The 18,328-nt window shown below is 42.8% G+C and overlaps 1 protein-coding gene and 1 long non-coding RNA gene across 8 annotated transcripts in view; both read left to right on the top strand.

The window, feature by feature from the left end:
- Window positions 1-9,860, top strand: part of LOC107318136 (uncharacterized) — a 185,974-nt gene extending 176,114 nt beyond the window's left edge. The window contains exon 3 of the long non-coding RNA XR_014933289.1: window positions 9,703-9,860. This is a non-coding gene — a long non-coding RNA (uncharacterized LOC107318136). The remainder of the gene's footprint in view (window positions 1-9,702) is intronic.
- A 532-nt stretch (window positions 9,861-10,392) lies between these two features.
- ATP11B (ATPase phospholipid transporting 11B (putative)) overlaps window positions 10,393-18,328 on the top strand; it is a 94,556-nt gene continuing 86,620 nt past the window's right edge. For 2 of the 7 annotated variants that reach the window (XM_085513211.1, XM_085513212.1), the window contains exon 1: window positions 10,393-10,524. In XM_085513211.1, coding sequence (XP_085369337.1) covers window positions 10,453-10,524 — 72 coding nt within the window. In that variant the 5' untranslated portion in view covers window positions 10,393-10,452. The remainder of the gene's footprint in view (window positions 10,525-18,328) is intronic. The other 5 variants (XM_085513210.1, XM_085513214.1, XM_085513213.1 and 2 more) reach the window with 3 other exon arrangements.

Below are 18,328 nucleotides of genomic sequence, written 5' to 3'. Positions count from 1 at the left end.
AGCCTTCCCAGTGATAGTCCAGGATCCCAGTTTCACCTTGTCCATCCACATGTCTTCTCTCCACCCCATCCTTGGCTGTTTGTGGGTCACTGGTGTAAAAGAGGAATGGATCTGCCCAGCACAGATGAACATGAAGGGGCTTTTCAGTGGTGAATATACTGTTTGGTTTGTTGTGGGATTTTTTTTCCCCCTTTTCTTTTAGAGGAATGGGAATGGAAAACAAGAAAGTCAAAAGGCCCTGAATCTTTATCTTTTTTAAGTGGAGACACCGCCACAGCAGGAAGTAATGGCTTGCTGTGGTGGTGGTTTGCCTGAGAGCCTGGAGATTTATGTAATGAGAAACACAATTCCTGCAAAGAACATTGTTAAACCTTTTCAAAATTTCAGCTATAAGCCATTTTATTGCTAATAACATGGCTAGATTCTCCTTTTGAAGAATCTGGGAATGTTTGACAAGAGAGGAAAATGGAGAGGACTTGAGGCACCATGATCTGTATTTTCCATTTACCTTGCTTGAAGCTTGAACAACACATGTGCCACAAATGATTTGTTTATTCCTAAGCGCCCCCGAGGAGCCCCGTCTCCATTCTCAGGCATATAATGGCTATTCAAATGAAAGCTTTAATAGATTGTTGCAGATCTGATATCAATGTGGCGAGAGAAAGAGATATGCAAATATTCAAAATTAAACAAACTAGCTCTTGCCCTTTGCCTTTGGAGGTGCAGTCTCAGGTCTGGATTGTATCACCAATGCAATGAATCTGTTAGGCTCAGCTCTCTGGAGAATTAGATCTCGTATTTTCCAGCTTGTCACGTTGTTGGTGGTATTTGCTGTAGTACTCATGACTGAGAAAATCCCCAACCCAGACTGAAACACATGGTGTACTCTGAGTTGAGAGTGGGAAACTGTGCTGGGATAAGCTTCTGCTGTGCTGGTTTACTCTGTGTTCCCTTAGACCAGGATATCTAACTTCAGTGCCTCTCCGGTCATTTCCCCACACAGTACAAACAGTTCTGGAAGAATGATTGCCTTTTGCCATGAATTTAGGCTACAGCTTAAGCACAACTTGGTTTTTACCCCACTGCAAGACAACATAGGAGCTTTTTATGTTCTTGACACAGTCCCTGTTTCCCCTTCTGTCCCTGTGGTGTGCATAAGAGTGATGCCAAAGCACTTACAAATTTAAGAATAACTTGTCATCCACGCTGGACCTATGCCAGCAGCTCCTGCATTGAACAAACAGCAGGCAAAAAGAATAATTTTACATCAAGAACACATAAAAGTTTTCATTGTGTTCTAGACTCTTGTAAAACTGCTGTTATCTTGCCCAACCCCCAAGGCTTTTTCACACAATAATCAGTTACAGTATGTGGGTTTCAAGAAAGGCAGTATCTGAAATATGGCCACATCGGGGATGGCACAAGTAGCAGCAGCTCACAGTAAGAAGTGGAACTCAGCCTGTTGGAGTCTATAGGCTCTTGGAGATCCCCCATTTGGAATAGGGCCATTCTACTTACCAGCCTCAAACCTGTGGGCAATGGGTGTCTGTTCTCCACTTGTGCACCTTTATGTGTAATCCATGAATCCTCAGGGACCTAGAAAACCTCTGAGCTACAGCATGTGTGGTTATAAAAGAGAGCCCAGTGCTCAGCAGTGAACTTTGATTTGGTTGGGGTCTGTGGGCAGTCTGCTGGCTGTAATAGGGGCCAGAGTAGATCAGAGGTGGTATGAGAAGCAGGCTTACTTTCCTGTCATTCTACTTCAGTAATGTGAACTAAGGCTGGGCACCTGGGATTGAGGGATGGAGGATCAAATGAGAGCAGATGAAGAAGAGGCCTTCAGAAAACAAAATCTCTCAGCTTTAATTTAAGCTAGCTGCTTATTTTGGAACCTAGGAGGGAAGCTACTTCTAGCCCAAATGATAGAAGAGGTCTTTGTTTGCAAATGTGAGCGGTCTCATACAGAAGTATTCTTCAAAACTATTTCATAAGAGCGTTTGGAGCCACAGCCAAATCCTGCATGTGAACATGGCTAGACTGTTGGCTCCTGCTTGGAATTAAAGGTGATCTCTGAGAACTGTGGCCGTGTTTAGACATGAACTGGGCTGTAAGCTCCTTAAGGTCTGTGGTTACCAAAAAAGAAGCTGACTCATACCAGGAGACTGGATTGGCACATCCTTCTGTAACCCTCTCTGGTCGCGAAGGTGTCCAGAATGCTGCTTGAGATCCCAAGCACCTACTGCTCCTGTGTAATTCCCCTGGTAGCGTGCATGGTAAATATGTCTTAAAGGGCTTAAGGGCTTCAGATGAGAGGTATTTCTTTTGGCCTGCCAGGAGCACACAAGTGAAGACAGAAAATGGACTTCTCTGAAGTTCTTCTGAAATGCCTGCCCCATCCAAACAGGCGCACCCTGATTCCTCAGAAGTGTCAGTTCCTGATGACAACGGATAACAGCACAGATTCCCCTAATACCATCACCAAATCCATCATCTCTGCACACAGCCCTCCCTGGGCAGCGTGTGGAAAGCAGAGCTGTATAGGAATTTTGCAATTAAACATTTTTCTATATTGAGAATATTAATTGAAAAGTCTTGCGGGAAATTCTTGGTTTTGGCATATTTCGTGTGCAGTTTAAAATGCTTTGACTTGGTCAGCATATTATAACAAAAGATGATATTTTTCAAATAAAAGCACATGATTATCTAGGAAAAAATTGTATGAAAGAAGAATTAATATTTAATCATGAAATAATGCAAAGGGGCTTCATTAAGATCCAAATAGGCTGTAATCAGGTTTAGTTCCTTTCAGATTGCTGGTTTCAGAAATTGAGATTACCGTTTCTGGTCCTATTTAAGATCGAGGAAGAAATGTGAAATGCTGAAATCTTTTCATGACTGAAAAACAGCTTTCCACCAAGATCCCCCTCAAATGAGATTGCAGAAATTCTTCTTTCTCCTTCCTCCCTGGCTCTCTTATCATGCAATTCTCTTCATGCTGTTCTCCAAGACCAAATCTGAGCCAGCCTGAGATTTGTGCTAACGGTGAGTGCCTGCCTTTTTTTTTTTTTTTTTCCCTTTAAATAAAACAATTTCCTAAGGCATTGAAATGGGCCTGATAAAAAGCAGCTTTTAAAATTCATTTTAGTAAATAGTTTGAAGCCAGACCATAAAGCCTTATAACTGTAGGTTTGCCCTTAATTGTACCTCACTGACAGCCCATTTTCCTTCTCCTTTGCAAGCACTCTCCTTTTTCTTTAATAGCAAAACATATTGTATGCTACTTCTGAAAGATTTGTGGGGTTTCACACAAAATGAGTGAGATCTGTAGGTAAACAGTGTCACCTAGTGGATAAATGGCTCCAACTTTTCCAAACTCTGAAAGAAGTTTGTGTGGTTTTTCCACCTAAATTTGGAATAGGGCCCTATTTTGAGAACTGGGATTATTTCCAAATAGCTACAAAACTAAACATGCAGAATATGGTGGCCAGCAGTGGGCTGGAATATGTAAGTAATGTGCATGGGCATGGATCCATTCACATCAGCACATACAAAAGGGAGAAGAGATTCTCCAGCTCAGTGCCTGAACAGGGAAATGTGAAAGTAACACAGTGTGAACTACTTGTATCCTGGTTGTGTGAAGGTGTACCGAGTTGCACAGTAATCTCCTGCACCCTTGGTTGCTCCTCTCCAAGCACAGAGTGAATTTCAGTGGATGACTTTGGTATGCGATCAGCTAAGGCAAGTGAAAATTGAAATTTGCAAAGCATTTGTGGTGAGAGTTTTGGCAGAAAACATCTGAACACTGGGGTAGAAGCATAAACTCCATGGAAAAAATCTTATCCTGAGAGGGTGGGGTGATGACTGTGGGGATGTGGTGGTGGATGTCTATGAGGAATGCTACCTAGAGAGAGCAGGAGGTATGGCAAAGCTCAAAGAGCCTTCTGAGTAGGAAGTAACAGTTTGGAAGTTTGTGGCATGATAGCTTTGATCAAGTGTAAAATGCCCCAGAAAGAAGGATGTGCTCCTAGAAACTAGAGGAGGCTGGATAACCTGAAGTCCATTTACAGTTCTTAGGTTGAAGCATTTTAACTACAGTGCTGTCAGGATCTCTCATTTGGACTCATGGTGAATGCAGATTGCTTGGGGTTTTGCCGTCTGTCATCTCTTCCTGCCTATGGCTAAAGCAAGCTCTGCCAAGGGGTCAGTCAGTGGTTACGTGGCTCTGACAAAGGCAAGGCTGCGGTTTCACTTGTGACTTGTGTTACTAGAACGCAGACTATGAGGAGCTACATTTTTCCTTGGAAAATTCTACCCAGTGTGCCAAATCTAGTTGGAAAATGCTTTTGTGTGGTGGTAGGGTGGAGGTTTCAGTCCTACAAAGCCAAGCCTTGGTCTAGTTCCAGTCTGATCTAGAGGTTATTGTCCGTCCTAATGTATAGACCAGTCATCAAAAACAGGCAGATTATGTGAGATAAGGAAGACGAAGATGCAAACAGGTATGACCTTGTACCTATGGCTTTCCGGGTGCTGGCTATGGGAGCAGTCCCACGCTGAACATTCAGACCTGACTCTTACATTGACATGGGTTTGGTCAAAGCAATAAGCCAAAGCATTTTGAAGAATGTATGAAGGTATGTTCCAGCTGTAGCCAAAATGATAACTATCTAACTTTCATAGTTCAAGAAACCTGAACTCTAGTTCTTAATTACCTTTCAAATAAAAGAAAAAGTAATGATTGATTTTTATGGCAGGCTATTCCACTAAGTTTGTGTTTGGCTTCTATTTTCATCATTTTTGTCATGTATCAAATGGATATTCTGTCACTCTTCTCCAAAGGGTGAAAGTAATTATAATGAAAAGCTCAGAGAGCTCTGCATCTGAGCAAAGCTAAAATAGGCTGCAAGTTGGGACACTTTCTCACCTAAGTGTACACTGCTTCCAAAACAAACACTGTCATAGCAGCATTTACTCTATCAGATGGTCTTCCTTCAAACAGTTTCATTCTTCATCTTGTTTCTTCATTAGACCTCTTGGAGCAGATCCCACTGATTAAACCAGTGGAAGGTGCTGTCTTCTGATGGTCCTCACTGTGGGCATCAGATGGTGTGGGTATATCACTTTGATTATTCAGTGCCTCAGTTTCCTTCCCCATTAACATGAGCTCTGCACTGACTTTCCATAATGCTTTTATCCTGGGGATCTCAGAGCTCTCTTCCTTAGCTATCTTCCCTCAAATAGTCAAATCATTAATACCTCAGATTTTTCTATTTTTCTCAAAGAGAAAACAATACTAGTTCTTTTGCTCATTAAGGTGTTAACGGCAAGGAAGCCTGCTGAGTTCAGTTATACTATGAAACATAAACACAGCAAGCAAGGTTAGAGTCTTCCCACTTGAGTTACTATACTACTGCAATCAGAAGTGAGCAAAAAAGCCTGAACAGATCAAGGTTCCCACTCCTGGGGACAAGAGAAGGAAGGAAGAAAAGCAGCACCCTGGAAAAAGTTGCTCTTATCATCCTCTGGAAAGACCCACTAATTAATATTAATCAAACAAAAATTCACTGACTCTGTGTAATCCTCTTTTGCTTCTTGGCAAAAATACTCATAGTAAAGCCTTGACTTTTTTTCCCTTTTAGTAAATGTTAAAATTCAACTCCTGTTCCACCAGGAAACTGTAATTTCTTCATCCAAGAACACCTAGTTTGAAGTCTGAGAAGGGCTGGCAAATCTCTGTAATGGTCTGTAATGACAACCCAAATATCAAAATGTTCCCAGCCCGGATTGCTGCCACCAGCAGAACGCTGGATGCTTGTGTTTGGCCTCTGGCTGCTCTTACTCCTGGATCTGTGTGTTCTGGTGGCACTGAGCCCAGGAGGGCCTGCCAGGTCCTGGGGATGCAGGTATTGCATAAACAGGGGTTTTGTGGGCAGCTCGCATAAAGCTGTGAGTGGCATTGCCACCTACAAAGTGTCCTTCCCTCTGTGATAGTGACATAAGTGCCCCTCAGGCTCTTTTGACATACAAGTATATGAACAGTCCAAGTGGAGGGACAAGACAACTGTGTGGGCAGACACCACTGTCAAAGAGGAAACCTGCATTGCTTAGGTAGACGTGGTACCTCTAGCAGCCAGGAAAGGATATAAAAGCATAATTGCATTAACATCCATTCCTCTGGCTGAATGATGGTTCAGGGCAAGTGGCAACTGAGGAAAGGGGCTGGTCATGTTAGTTGTAAAGTGATCTTTTTTTTTCCCTCCCCACTGCATTGATCTGCTGCTTTTGGAATCCATTGGCTGGCTCTAGTAGTTCAGATGTGATATTATAAAGGAGAATAGGCATCTTCTATCCAGCCCTATGAATGTGGTTTGTGGAGGGCATCCATTGGCCCCAGCTCCAGTAATACGGTCTTCCAACCAGGAACAGGTGACATCTCTTCTGTACAGTCAGGACTTCTGTCTCCAGTGGTTTCTTTCCAGCACCTTTTCCCATAGTAAATATAGTGGAGACTTGTTCATGTTCTAAAGGCAACTTATACTGAATATTTTAAGCTGAGAATATTTCCCCAGCTCCTAGAAGGGGTTAGGCACACAGCCCTCAGCTGGGCAAGGTGTCTGATTGCCATCAAACCAAACAGCTGCATTCACCTTGCCTTGGATTTTTTTATAGAAGACGAGCTGATTCTTAAAAGGAAATGCTGAGGCCACGCAGATTGTTATGTCTCTAGTCTAACCAGTTGTAATGACTGAGGTTTTGCAGACAAGCTGCAGTTAAGGGAAAAAATAACAGATTACAGGTCAGATCCATCCCTGATGCAACTCCATCATCTTCAGTAAGAGTTACCCATGGGTGAATCTGGCGTCATGTTCCTCACTCATAAAATAAAACAAGATCTCTCCTGCAGCAGAATCAATTGGAAAAAGAGAGAAGAAAAAAAGTGTTTTCTTCTAACCTGTATTAGAAATAATCACTTTCTCTTGCACAATGGGGCAGGGAAAGCCAGTCCTACCAGACAACCAGAGTACAATTTCCTCAGCATGTCATAGTGGAAAAAATTGGCAGAACCAAGGGGTCTCTTTCATCTCTGCTCCGCTCTAAACAGTACAGAGGAGAGGGAAAAGTATAAGTATGTGTATCTGTATGGACAGATATTTGTACTTCCTAGACTGATTGTGTGAGATGTGAAGGACTTTTGCACAAATACAGAGCGACTTAGAAATGAGGATTATATTCCTTCTGTTGATTAGACCTGATGTTTAAAAATAGTGAAATATATCTGTCATGGATGCCTGCTAGAGTTCTCACTGCTGTGTGTTTTCTGTTTCAGCTTTCTCTTCCCTTTTGGCAGGTCTGTTGTGTACGTGAGCTCTACGGGAATGCAGAAAAGCCACCTGAGGGAGAAAATTGCTAATCACTAAAAATTACTAATCATTCTTTCACACTAAACAAATCCCACTGAGAGGTTTTTAGTTACACAAAGGTGGATTTTTTTCATTCCCCTTTTCCCTTTTTCTTCCAGCAGATGATACAGAGGTGTAAAACAGGGGATATCACATCCTACTATGCATTAGCTGCGGCATTTTCGCATGATAAGATCTAGGTCTGAGTCCAAAATAAAAGCACAATAGCCTGAGAAATCTTCTAATGCTCACCACTAGCACTTTGCAACCAAAGCAGCAGGAAAAGAAATTAAGTCAGTCTCGGAATCATCTTTCCAAGGTTATTTGTATTCCAGTAGTAGTGAGGTTGCCTTGCTGAGACCATGAGCTCCTTGTGTTTGCACCCCTAAAAGAGAGTTTACAATCTAATAAGATGAGGCAGAAGGTTGGAAGAAAAAGACAATTTGATCTACAGTTCATACAGGACACTGATGGAATAAGTGTTTCAGACCTCTTTAGCAGAGCTAGATGCTAAATCTACTCAGTGCTCCCATCCTGACTGGAGGAGTCTTCTGCCTCCCATCACCATTTCCCTGATCTTAGCAAAATCTCCAGGAGCACAAAGCTGTTTTTGAAGTCATCCAAGCATGGCTGAGGTTGGAAATAACCTTGTCCAGTTGCACTGCTCAGACAAGGCCACCTAGAACCAGCTGCCCAGGACCACTTCCAAACTGCTCATTTGCCTTTGCTAGTGGGACTCCAAACACTTCACTGGCTGAACTTTCTTTAGATCTTACATGAGACAGCGGGCAGCAGCAGGATGTGGGTCAGGTGAAAAGCTTGGGTGCTTGTTTCTGACTCGTAACACACACAGGTTTCCCACTCCCATAGCACTGTGCTGTAGCTTCTCTCACACAGTGGGTCTGGCTGAGAGAGCTACTTAGAAATTGTTGACAGCTTCCAGCAGCATTTCCTGGGGTATTTCCAGAAAATATGCATTCCTGGGTAACTGGATAACTGTCTGAAACTGTCAGAGTATTTGCTATAAAGGAAAAAAAGCGAGTGGCATCCTTGTCTATATTTAATTATGCTACTAATATATGTTTAGAAAGTAAAACAGGATTATACACTTTTGCTTGCTTACTCCACTTTGGACCTCAGAGCAAAACTAAGCACCTTCTGCTGATGAGAAAGATGAGGCAGGTTTTGTTTTCATTCCTGTAGCCTCTTTGGAAAGCACTTCAAGCTCTGGATTTCCTGAGTGCTGCAGGGCAGCCAGGATTTCCTCAGGCTCAGCCATTCCACCACAGCCTGCAGGTGTGATCCTGTGGCCGTGCAGCATTCCTGTTTGTCACCTGAGCAGAAAGAAAAGCCAAGGCAACAAGATCACCTTGTTTTCAGTCCATCATCAGCAAATTCATCTTGTCATACTCTACCACTTCAGAGGGCCTGTTTAACTAATTTTGACATATTTCTTGCAGTTTGACTCCTTGGACCAAATTTAGGGCTTCTATAAGTTACCTTGTTCCAGGTTCAAAATACTTGAAATAGATTTTTCTTCTCTTCTCTTGCTCCCCTTATTGTTATTTTTCCTGTATTCTTGAACAAAGTAGACATCATCCAAACTTTGCCAAACAAAGGTGCAATATGTTTTCTGTCATTGCTGTAAATAGCGTAAAGTTCATCTTTTTGTGCCAGCTCTGAATATTCAGTTTGCAAAATGTGAGGCCCTTTCTCGAGTGTTTTTATTGCTTTTATAAAGAAATAATGGAAAGCCAATAACTCCTTAAAGAAAGGATGTCATGAAGCATGAGCAATGCCTGGCTACAGGTCTGCTCCTAATCTCTTCCCTGGGCAGAACAAAGTAGAACAGTGCTCTCAAAATTTTTCTATTTAATAACCAGATCCAGACAAACTGCTGCTTTGCTGCAGCGGGGAGCCGTGATATTTAAATGCTGTCACTGAGCTTTAGGATTAACACCTCATGGGAAGCACCTGTGAGGAGCCAGCACCTCTCTGCTCCATAGCCATCCTGGGGGTGCAGCCCCCATGGGGTCCATGGAGCAGGTGCTGCCATCCACGTTCCTGCAGGTTGCCTTGGTTTATGGCTTCTAGATTTCTAAGTATTTTGCCCTGGTATATTTGTCTCTGGAGAAGGCACGCTGGAATTTTCTGAAGTATTACAGAATGTGATGTTTTGATATTTTTAAGTTCACCTAATTCACTGAATTCCACCCAAGTTAGTAGTTTCAGTACTTCAGAAATACTATTTCTTAGTTTTACCCTTCCTTAGAAAGACTTATTTTTTCTTTGCTTCTTTTCTCAGGCATCAAAATAAGCTCCATGGAACATCCTTTGCATGGGAAGCAGCCAGTGATGACAGCAAGCTGTATCTATCACAGATCTGAAGAAAAGGATGATCCTTCTCCCTGCATTGAAGAGTGAGAGAAACCTTTAATAAAAGCCCAAAAAGGGGGATCTTCACCATTTCCTTCTGCCATATGCTGACCTCCTCATCCCTCAGTACCACTGGGATCTCCTGTGCACCCCACAGACCCAAGGAAGAGCAGTTGTGTGGCTGGAGGGGAGGAGCAGAGTCTTTTGTTACAAGGTGTTTGATAAAATTAATTCTACAGCCATAAGAGTGCTTTTATATCATGACTACCACAGCCACCTGGGGGTCTGTAAATGAGAGCTACAGAGCGTAATGAGAAAACCCAGCTACATTTGATCTGGCATTGGACCACCACATGCACCAGTCTTGTACGGTTCTGAGGAGGAAGAGTTTGGCCTTGTTTTCCCTGAAGCTTTATAAATGCCTCAGGCATCCTTGAGGTAAGAACATACTGAGTTAGTATACAAATATACATATGTCTCAATAAAACCGATATTCAAGTGGCTTTTGGGTAAAAGTTAAAGGGCATTTATCTCTTATCAGTAACAGCTGGGTTTGTTGGTTTTTTTCCCCAGAATTCTGGGAGCCCAAAAGCCCAGACAGCAAGAAAATCTGAATTTAACAGAAGGAGAATTAAAGGAGACCCACAACAGTCAGAAACTGCTGCAAAACTGCTGTTTTATGGTCAAGTCGTGCTACTACCTTTATCAGCCAGTAACGGGCATCAGTTGGAGTCTGCAGTATTACCGCCAGGTGGGTTAGTACTAATTACAAGGTACTTATTCAGTCTAAGGAAAATACACTGCAGATTAGTCACTGGCACCCAAAATGGCATAATTAATTGGAGCAATTTATTAAGACAAATAGAGGGTCACAGCTAAGCATGGTGCTTAGTGTTAATTTACAGTTAACAAGGGTGCTCATTTAGCCTGCTAACAGAATGCATCTATGTTGTGAGAGGATTTCATCATGCTTTCAGGAAGAGCAGATGCTGAGTCTTCTGTAGTGTTCTCATGCTACGTGACCTCACTGGTGTAAATGTGTTTGCAGTATGGAAGGACTCGCTCCTTTTTCCAGGTAAGTTAAAAATGGTCTTTCTCAACTAAATTTTTCTTCAGCTGATTGGCTAATAATCAAATGTACTCTGTTTTGTTGTTTTTTTTTTTGTCTTGTATTTGGCAAATCTTTTATATGCCTATAATCAGTGCTGATCCTCAACTAGTTTGTGAGATATTTATCACGAGATCATGTGTTGTTTACATACAGTCCCAACTCAATCCAAAGTGGTATTATAAACTAAGCCAAAATATTTTCTCAGGAAATTGTGCTGATTGAAGTGTTGATGCAGCTGTTGGCTCCTCATTGCTGCGCACTACCTGCAAACTGGGTGGAGAGCACCTTCAGCTGAACCTTTTAGTTGTTCTGCTAAGAATGATATGTGGGCAGACCCTGGCCTCTTTTCAGAGAGACCTCCCATGCAGCCCCTCACTGGTAAAACCTCACCACATAAACCCAGTTTAACAGATAACGCTTCTGCTTTGTGAATGGGGGGGAGATAATCATGAAAGCTTGTAGATATCTGATCTGTATTTCTGATCAACCGTGTTTATTGCCTACTCTCTGTAAACTCATTTTATCGACTGCTCTTTCCTATTAGATTGCAGTGAGCTGAGATCTCATCATAATGTTCTAGTTTTTTCACTTTGCTGGTCACTCTGCCCTAACCCTAGATGTATGCACTGAATAACCACATTGTTCATTTATAATGTCCTTGGCTTTTCTATAGCCTTGTCCCTGTGATATTACTTGTGGACACAGTGGGCTGGATTGAAGACAGTGAACTTAAAAGTAGTGATGTATGCAGCTATGTAACTGTGAGAAGAAATGTATTGATTCCACATACTTCCTTTTCTAACCTGCTGTAAGGTGTTTCATCATGCTGGACGTCATGGAGATCTTATATTTGTTACTTAACATACATTGAAAGGTCTGACTTCTCTTTCTTGCTGGCTTTCTGAATGGAAAAAGCTGTTGTTAACATGTCTTGTGTGTCAGAGATCAGGCTGTTCATGACAGCTTATGAAGCTTTGAACGTATATAGTTATAGAGAGGAATAGCAAACTGTTATATTAATGTAGCTGAAGCACAAAAAGTGAAACGATTGACCTTGCCAGCTCTGCATTTGGGGCAAATGTTACTGTGGTGAACAGAGTTACTTTAACTAGGCTTACAGTGAAGTTGTTTTTTATTTTGTTCATGTTTTGCTGTGATGGATTAATATGAATGCCTAGGAAGGGCTGAGCACCATTCTAAAGATAGTTACAATTTCGCAAATGTAAGGATCTGTTTGTTTGGGTTTTTTTGTTATTTTTGGTGAAAACTTTGCTTTTGGATAGAGAGGCGAGTACTGAAATAGAAGCCAGAATGCTTTCCATTGGTTTATGGCTCACCAAAAAGTCTCTGTTACTTAATTTCGTTTCCTGAAATGATGCCCTATTAAACCAGCCAAACAAAAAGCCTCTACTATCTCTCATGTCTGGTGTGGCATCACCATTCAGTAGATGGAACAAGTACGGAATAGGTGCACATCCTGCATGCGTTTAACACGGGGCAGCTCTTGACCTCCTTGAGACAAAAGATCCTGTGTGTTTTAGTGGCTGCTTCCTGAAATATACAAAAGATACTGCAAAAACATATACAAGGGGTGAATGTGCCATGAGGTGCAGATGAACTGTAGGGGGAGAGGCAGAGTGCTCAGCTGCTTTCCATTCATTTTCCCCTGAGTCTGATTAAAAAAAAACAAAATCCTGGCAGGGCAGTGGGTGGAAGACAAGGCACAGCAGCAGCTGTTTCCTAGATCTGGGCATGCTAGATGCCTGTACAAGGCCCTTGTTCCATGGAAGCATGCCTTGCATTGCCCAGTGCCATCAAGAAAAGCTGCCCTTCCTACCAAGGCAAACCCCCAAGAGGGATCACTGCTGTTCCCCAGCCCCGCACTGAGCCTCCCAGAGCTGCTGCCCTTCACCCTGCTGGTGCTTCCTCAGGCCCCATGGCACAGGGAGCGTGCTGGGGAAGCCCATGCCATGGCCATTAGCACTGCGCTGACAGCAGCCTCTGCAGATAACGAGAAGCCCTTCTGCCTCGCTGCTATTAAACTGCTGCCTTTTCACGAGAGGAATCCTGAATTCTTCCTCAAACCTAAACAAAAAAGTGAACCTTTTATTCGTTTCATCATTATCTAGGGCTGCCACATTCAAATGATTCTCCAGCAGTCCCTTCATTTCCGAGTGCACACGTCGAGAAGGGATTGGAAGCCTTTTGATTAAGAATAAGAGGTGATGACACTACAACCAGTGCAGGGTTGTCATCATTACCGTGTACCTGCACTTCCACAGAGCTCTCGCTCTGGGTTGCTTCTGATATAAAGCTGCTGTACTCTGTGCCCTAATTGAATGGAACTATTTTATAAACATGCGTTCCCCGAATCCCAGAAAAGATCCTTTTAGAGGGGAAGATATGGGGAGGGTGGTGGGGAGGTGGGGAGCTAGATGGGCTCAGTTCCTGGCAGACCAATTTTGTCTGTGAGAGAGATTTCTTTGTTCCCTACAAAACTGCTTGTCGTCTATGGGGGGATATATATATTTTTTTCTTCTACAAGTCAAATGAATTATCTGACCACCCACTTTTAATCCTGTGATTTTCTGCCTTTGACCTGGATTACAAGTCACCTATGGCCACCTTTAGCGCACAGCTGGCTGCAAGTTTACATAGAACTGCTAAGAGAAAACATCCATTCCTGCCTGGCCCCATTTGTTGGCTGCTGGTTTCTGATAATCTGCCTCTCTGACTTGGTCGTAGTAACAATCTTTGGTTAACAGCACAGAGGAGAGATCTGCACCTACTCACAAAGGTGCTCTCATCTGTCTCACAATGTTTGTATTCCTATGTATGCCCTAAACCTGTGCTGCTTATGGCAGGAGTGGTACAAATGACTCGTTAAGCTGTGTTCCTGTTTTCAGGTGTTCTGTGCTCCTGCACTAGAGATTTACTGTTTTCCAGGTTAACTTTTTAAGTCTTGATTTTGACCCATGTTCTTCTCCTGGCTATTTCCCCATTGCCATGTGATATAACTGCAGCTCTTACGTCTATGGGTGCTGTGCCTGAGCCCCAGGGGTGCAGGAGCTGCCCCAAGTTGGTGCTTTCTTGGAAACTGGTCCCGCAGTTGCAGTTCAGTAGTTAAAATAATCTTCTGTTATCCGTGTATTTAAATGTGAAGGGCTTTTATTGTTAAACTGCGTATTCCCAGGAGCCTACATTTTAGTGTGAATACTTTAAAACTGCTATATGAAGTTGTATTAATAGACAACAAAATTACAGCCAATTTCTGGCACTATTTCAATAGCTATGTATGAAATTTACCGCATAAGGGATGTTGAGTTAAAAGTGGTCAGAAGAGTTACTTTTATCTTGGCTTACATATAGCATTACATTTACACCTGAACACAGGGTGAATTATCATCCAGAGGAGTTGAGAAGGAATCTCTTTTCTCCAGGAATGGCAATTATATTTGATTAGGTACATGGGAGCTTTTTCCTCTCCTGGCCAAGGAGCCAAGGGCAGTGCTTTGAAGACACCCAGCCTCATGATCAAGGTGTAAAGCATAATGACAAATGTGAAGTTCCTGCAGGGTCAGAGTCAGCCGCAATAGTTCAGGGGAAAGGGCATCGGACTGGGACTTGAGAGGCTTGACTTGAGTGCCCTGTTCTTCCACCGGGCTGCAGGACAAATCACTTCCTTTCTGTGCCACAGTTTCCTTATCTGTGAAATGGTGGTAATGAGCCTTTCTTCTTTATTCCTCTTTGTAATCGCTCCAAGAGCTGCAGGTAAAACATGCTTTACAAGCACTTGGTATTACTGTGTTTGATTTCTGGGATTTTCACATGTGATATCTTAATGCAAGGAGCTGCTTCAGATTTGCACACATCAGCTCAAGGGCTGTGGTGTTTGTCGTCCTGCTGTTAACAGCTCTTCCCTGAAATCATTTGGATGTGCAGGCAGAGCTCTGATTTTGTTTTTTTTAGGGTATCTGCAGCTTGCAATCTTAGTGCAACAGGATTTGCTAGTCAAGCATAGCCCTTAGACAAAAGCACCTGGAGGATGTGCCTTTCAGATGCTCTCCTTTGCACAACGAGCCCTCTGTCCTTTTCCCTCTGGTCTCTGCAGGTCCCCTGCCAGGAGGTCTCCATGCCTGTGGTCATCAAGAGTTTGCCAACACGATGGGGAGGGGGAGGAGGAAAAAAAAAAAACCCTTGACGTGTGCAGTAATTTAAGCCTTGTTCCAAATGTGTTTGTTTAAGCATTGCTAAGGGTTGCTCTTTCCTGTCCCTATCACTTCGGCCCTTGTGTCTTTGTTTCAAGATGGGAGGGGGCTGTCAGAGAGGTGGGGGCTCTCTGTTCAACATGTGCAGGGTCCCAGTCACCTCCTAATGAAACACATTGGGATGGAGTGTCCTGACTGTGAGGTGATACCCCACTGAGTGTCAGGGCAGGCAGGGTGTGCATGATGCACTTTAGTTTGGGTCATTTGAAGTGATAGATACAGGAGAATGGCAGATTGGTTCCTGCTGAAATCTGAGGAGCTGCCTGTGTTGGTGCATGTCACCCAGTGCTCAGCAAATGCATTCAGATGAAACAGCTGAAATCTTTGGTTTCAGTCCTAAGTGACCGCTACAGGCACTAGTAGTTCCTGCCTGTGGAGTAAACATTTACTGAACCCTCTTCAGTTTAATAACACTTAGTACAGCAAGCAGTCGCTCACCACCCTCTGCCTCTCATCGCTATTGTGACAATCCAAATGCTACCGGGACCACAAATATGTCACTCTCTCCTAGAAGTGCTTCACTAATAAATTGCTTAACTTCTCTTCCCTTGACCAGAAGTCAGGGTGCAGTACTTGCTTGTATTAGAGTCTACCGTGTTGTTTTTCCCTTATCTGTTCCCCGGAGTTGGAGTGCAGGGCACTAATGGGAGATGTAGGGACTGCAGCCTTTCCACTAACAAATTATGCAGCTGGCGCTTGCTGATACTGGTAACCTGCAATATAAAATCACTTTGTCCAAGGCCACATGTTTCCTTCCTTTCTTCACCTCTCCAGATCATCCTCTGAACACTAGCAGAAGTTTTTGAGTAGTGCAATGTAATTGTTTATACAGTGCTGGGAGAGATTATTTTTAATGGTAGATCTATTTAATGGAAAAGATCCTGGTTCTTGGCTCCTGGCCCAGCACATTGTCTGCAGTGGGATCTTCTGGGGTTGGACCTCCATGATGCTACAGCATATTTATGAATTAGGACCACTCACAGTAAGGGGAACTTTTGTGAAAGTTAAGTTGTACCTGTGAACATGTATAGCAGTCTGGGTACTGGGCAATATTACGTCTTCGAGATAGTCAAGATTATGAAAAACTAGAAAGTGTCTCTTTTGTATTTCTTCAGGCCTTTCTGCATTATTTTGCCCTGGAATCAAATTTCTCTTGTTTTCAGAATTTAGTGAGCCAACCCTGGAATTAGGGATTTGTCAACTGGAAATTAGGAAGCATTTGACTTTGACGCTAAAATTAATTAAAGTGCTATTACATTGATCTCTCCAGCATCTGTTCTACTTGTATGCTGAAGTGCTTGTGTGCGCTATGGGGCCATTTCATACTGGTGGAATTGGATGCTGTGATCAGCCATATGCTGATAAAATTATTCTTTTGTCAGTGTGTCTGCCTGGAATTGCTTCAGGAGCTGGAAACATTCACAGCAACAATGCTCATAGCTGAATGCCTTAAGACTATTTGATGTGAAAGGGACTTCTCGTATAGTTCCATTCCCTACGTATACGCTGTGCATACAGGTTAGCAAGCCCTCTTCTCTGTGACCATTTAGATGTGAACTTTAAGAGCATTTACGTTTTGAGACCCAGCTTTGTTTACTGAATGGGGTATCCACACATCTAATGCAATTGGGTCCAGTAGCAATGCTGTCACTCTGGGGGGATTTGGTCAGACCCCAGAGAAGTCAGAGCAGAAGAAAGCTGACATAGAAACACTTCTGAGCAGGTCAAGTGGAAGGTAAAGGCAATTAGTTTGGTTTGTTGGATGGTCTTTGGTGACCTATCTGTGTTATGCTTGTGCAGCTTATGGGTAGTACGGTCATAGGCACCAAATTCCATTGGGATGTATACGGTTTGTGTGGCAAACAACAGTGCTTTGCCTTCCTCTATTGTTTGCATCTGGAATACAGGAGTCCCTATTTCTGTAGGTACGATGGATGTGAGATTTCTCAGATGCCAACAGCACAGCTAGAGAGAAGGAAAATGCATCAGCCATTAGGGAGATTTGTTGAGTCCTCAGTCCGGAGACTATCTGTATTCTTCTCAGCGCGGTCAGCACTGCACATGGAGCTCCGTAGGGATTTTAAAATAATAACCATGATGGCATGGTCCAAATCCATCCATGACTAAAGATAACACTGATGATGAGCAGAGCCTCGTCTGATTGCCTGGGTATCATCCATATCTGTAATTAGTCCCTAAATATGCACCTGAAACACAGCTGTTGCAAGCTTTTTTAGGAAAAATGACCATTTAGAAATGGGCATTGTGTTGGAGGATTTTCTGTTTACAGTTGAAAGCAATTCTTTTTGAGCCTTGAAAAGGACGTAGTTTTTTGCTTTTACAATTAATGCCATAAAAGTGGCTCACTGCTGTTGCACACTCCTTGAAAACATGCTATCGCTTTTGATGACTGTGATATTATTAATCAGTTAATTGTCATCACTAGATTAAAATAAAAAATATTCAAGTACACATAAATGCCTTCCCTTTAAAGAATTCATCTGAATGTTTCTGAGTGTGCATGGGTGCTGCTGAGCACTTGTTCTGAATGTGCTGCAGCTTCATACGTAACAGCCATGCTCTGGTGTACGATGTCCATGGGCACAACCTGTGGTTGTATGTAAGGCCCTGGAAGGTTGGTGCTTTGTGACAACTCCATCAGATGTCACTATGAGGTATTTGTCTGTCAGCAGTGAGCAGCTAAGTGATTAGCTGACACAGCCACTCATGGCACGGGTCACTGCCAAAACAGACAGGTTAAAAATTCAAGACATTTGTTCCATCTCCTCCCAGATGTCTTGCCTACTTCTTTCCGTTATTGGGTCTGTTGTCTTGTGCAGGCAAAAAAAAACCAAAACCAAAACAACGTATGTTGGCACTTAAAACAAGCTGCTTAAAAATAGCCAGTCAGCCCATGGTGGGCAGAAATACTGAATTTATTTACAATTATAATTATTATAATTATAATATAATATCTGTGGCCTTGCTAGGGCTATACTTTCTGCTCCATCTTCCATGCAGAGTGCTGCCTGTGTCTGTTTGCATCACTGTTACTGAGTAGCCAAATTAATTTTCTTAACTCTGGCATCAATTTTTTTGTCTTGTGTTCGCACACATGAAAAACCAGATCACCCATCAAGCTGGTTTTAAGAAGTAGATACAGCTCCTTCTGTCTC

Source organism: Coturnix japonica, chromosome 12, assembly GCF_054131305.1.
Source record: "Coturnix japonica strain WE chromosome 12, WE-NBRP24, whole genome shotgun sequence".
Lineage (NCBI taxonomy): Eukaryota > Metazoa > Chordata > Aves > Galliformes > Phasianidae > Coturnix > Coturnix japonica.
The sequence above is the reverse complement of the archived record's forward strand: the minus strand, read 5'-3'. Positions and strand labels throughout refer to the sequence as shown.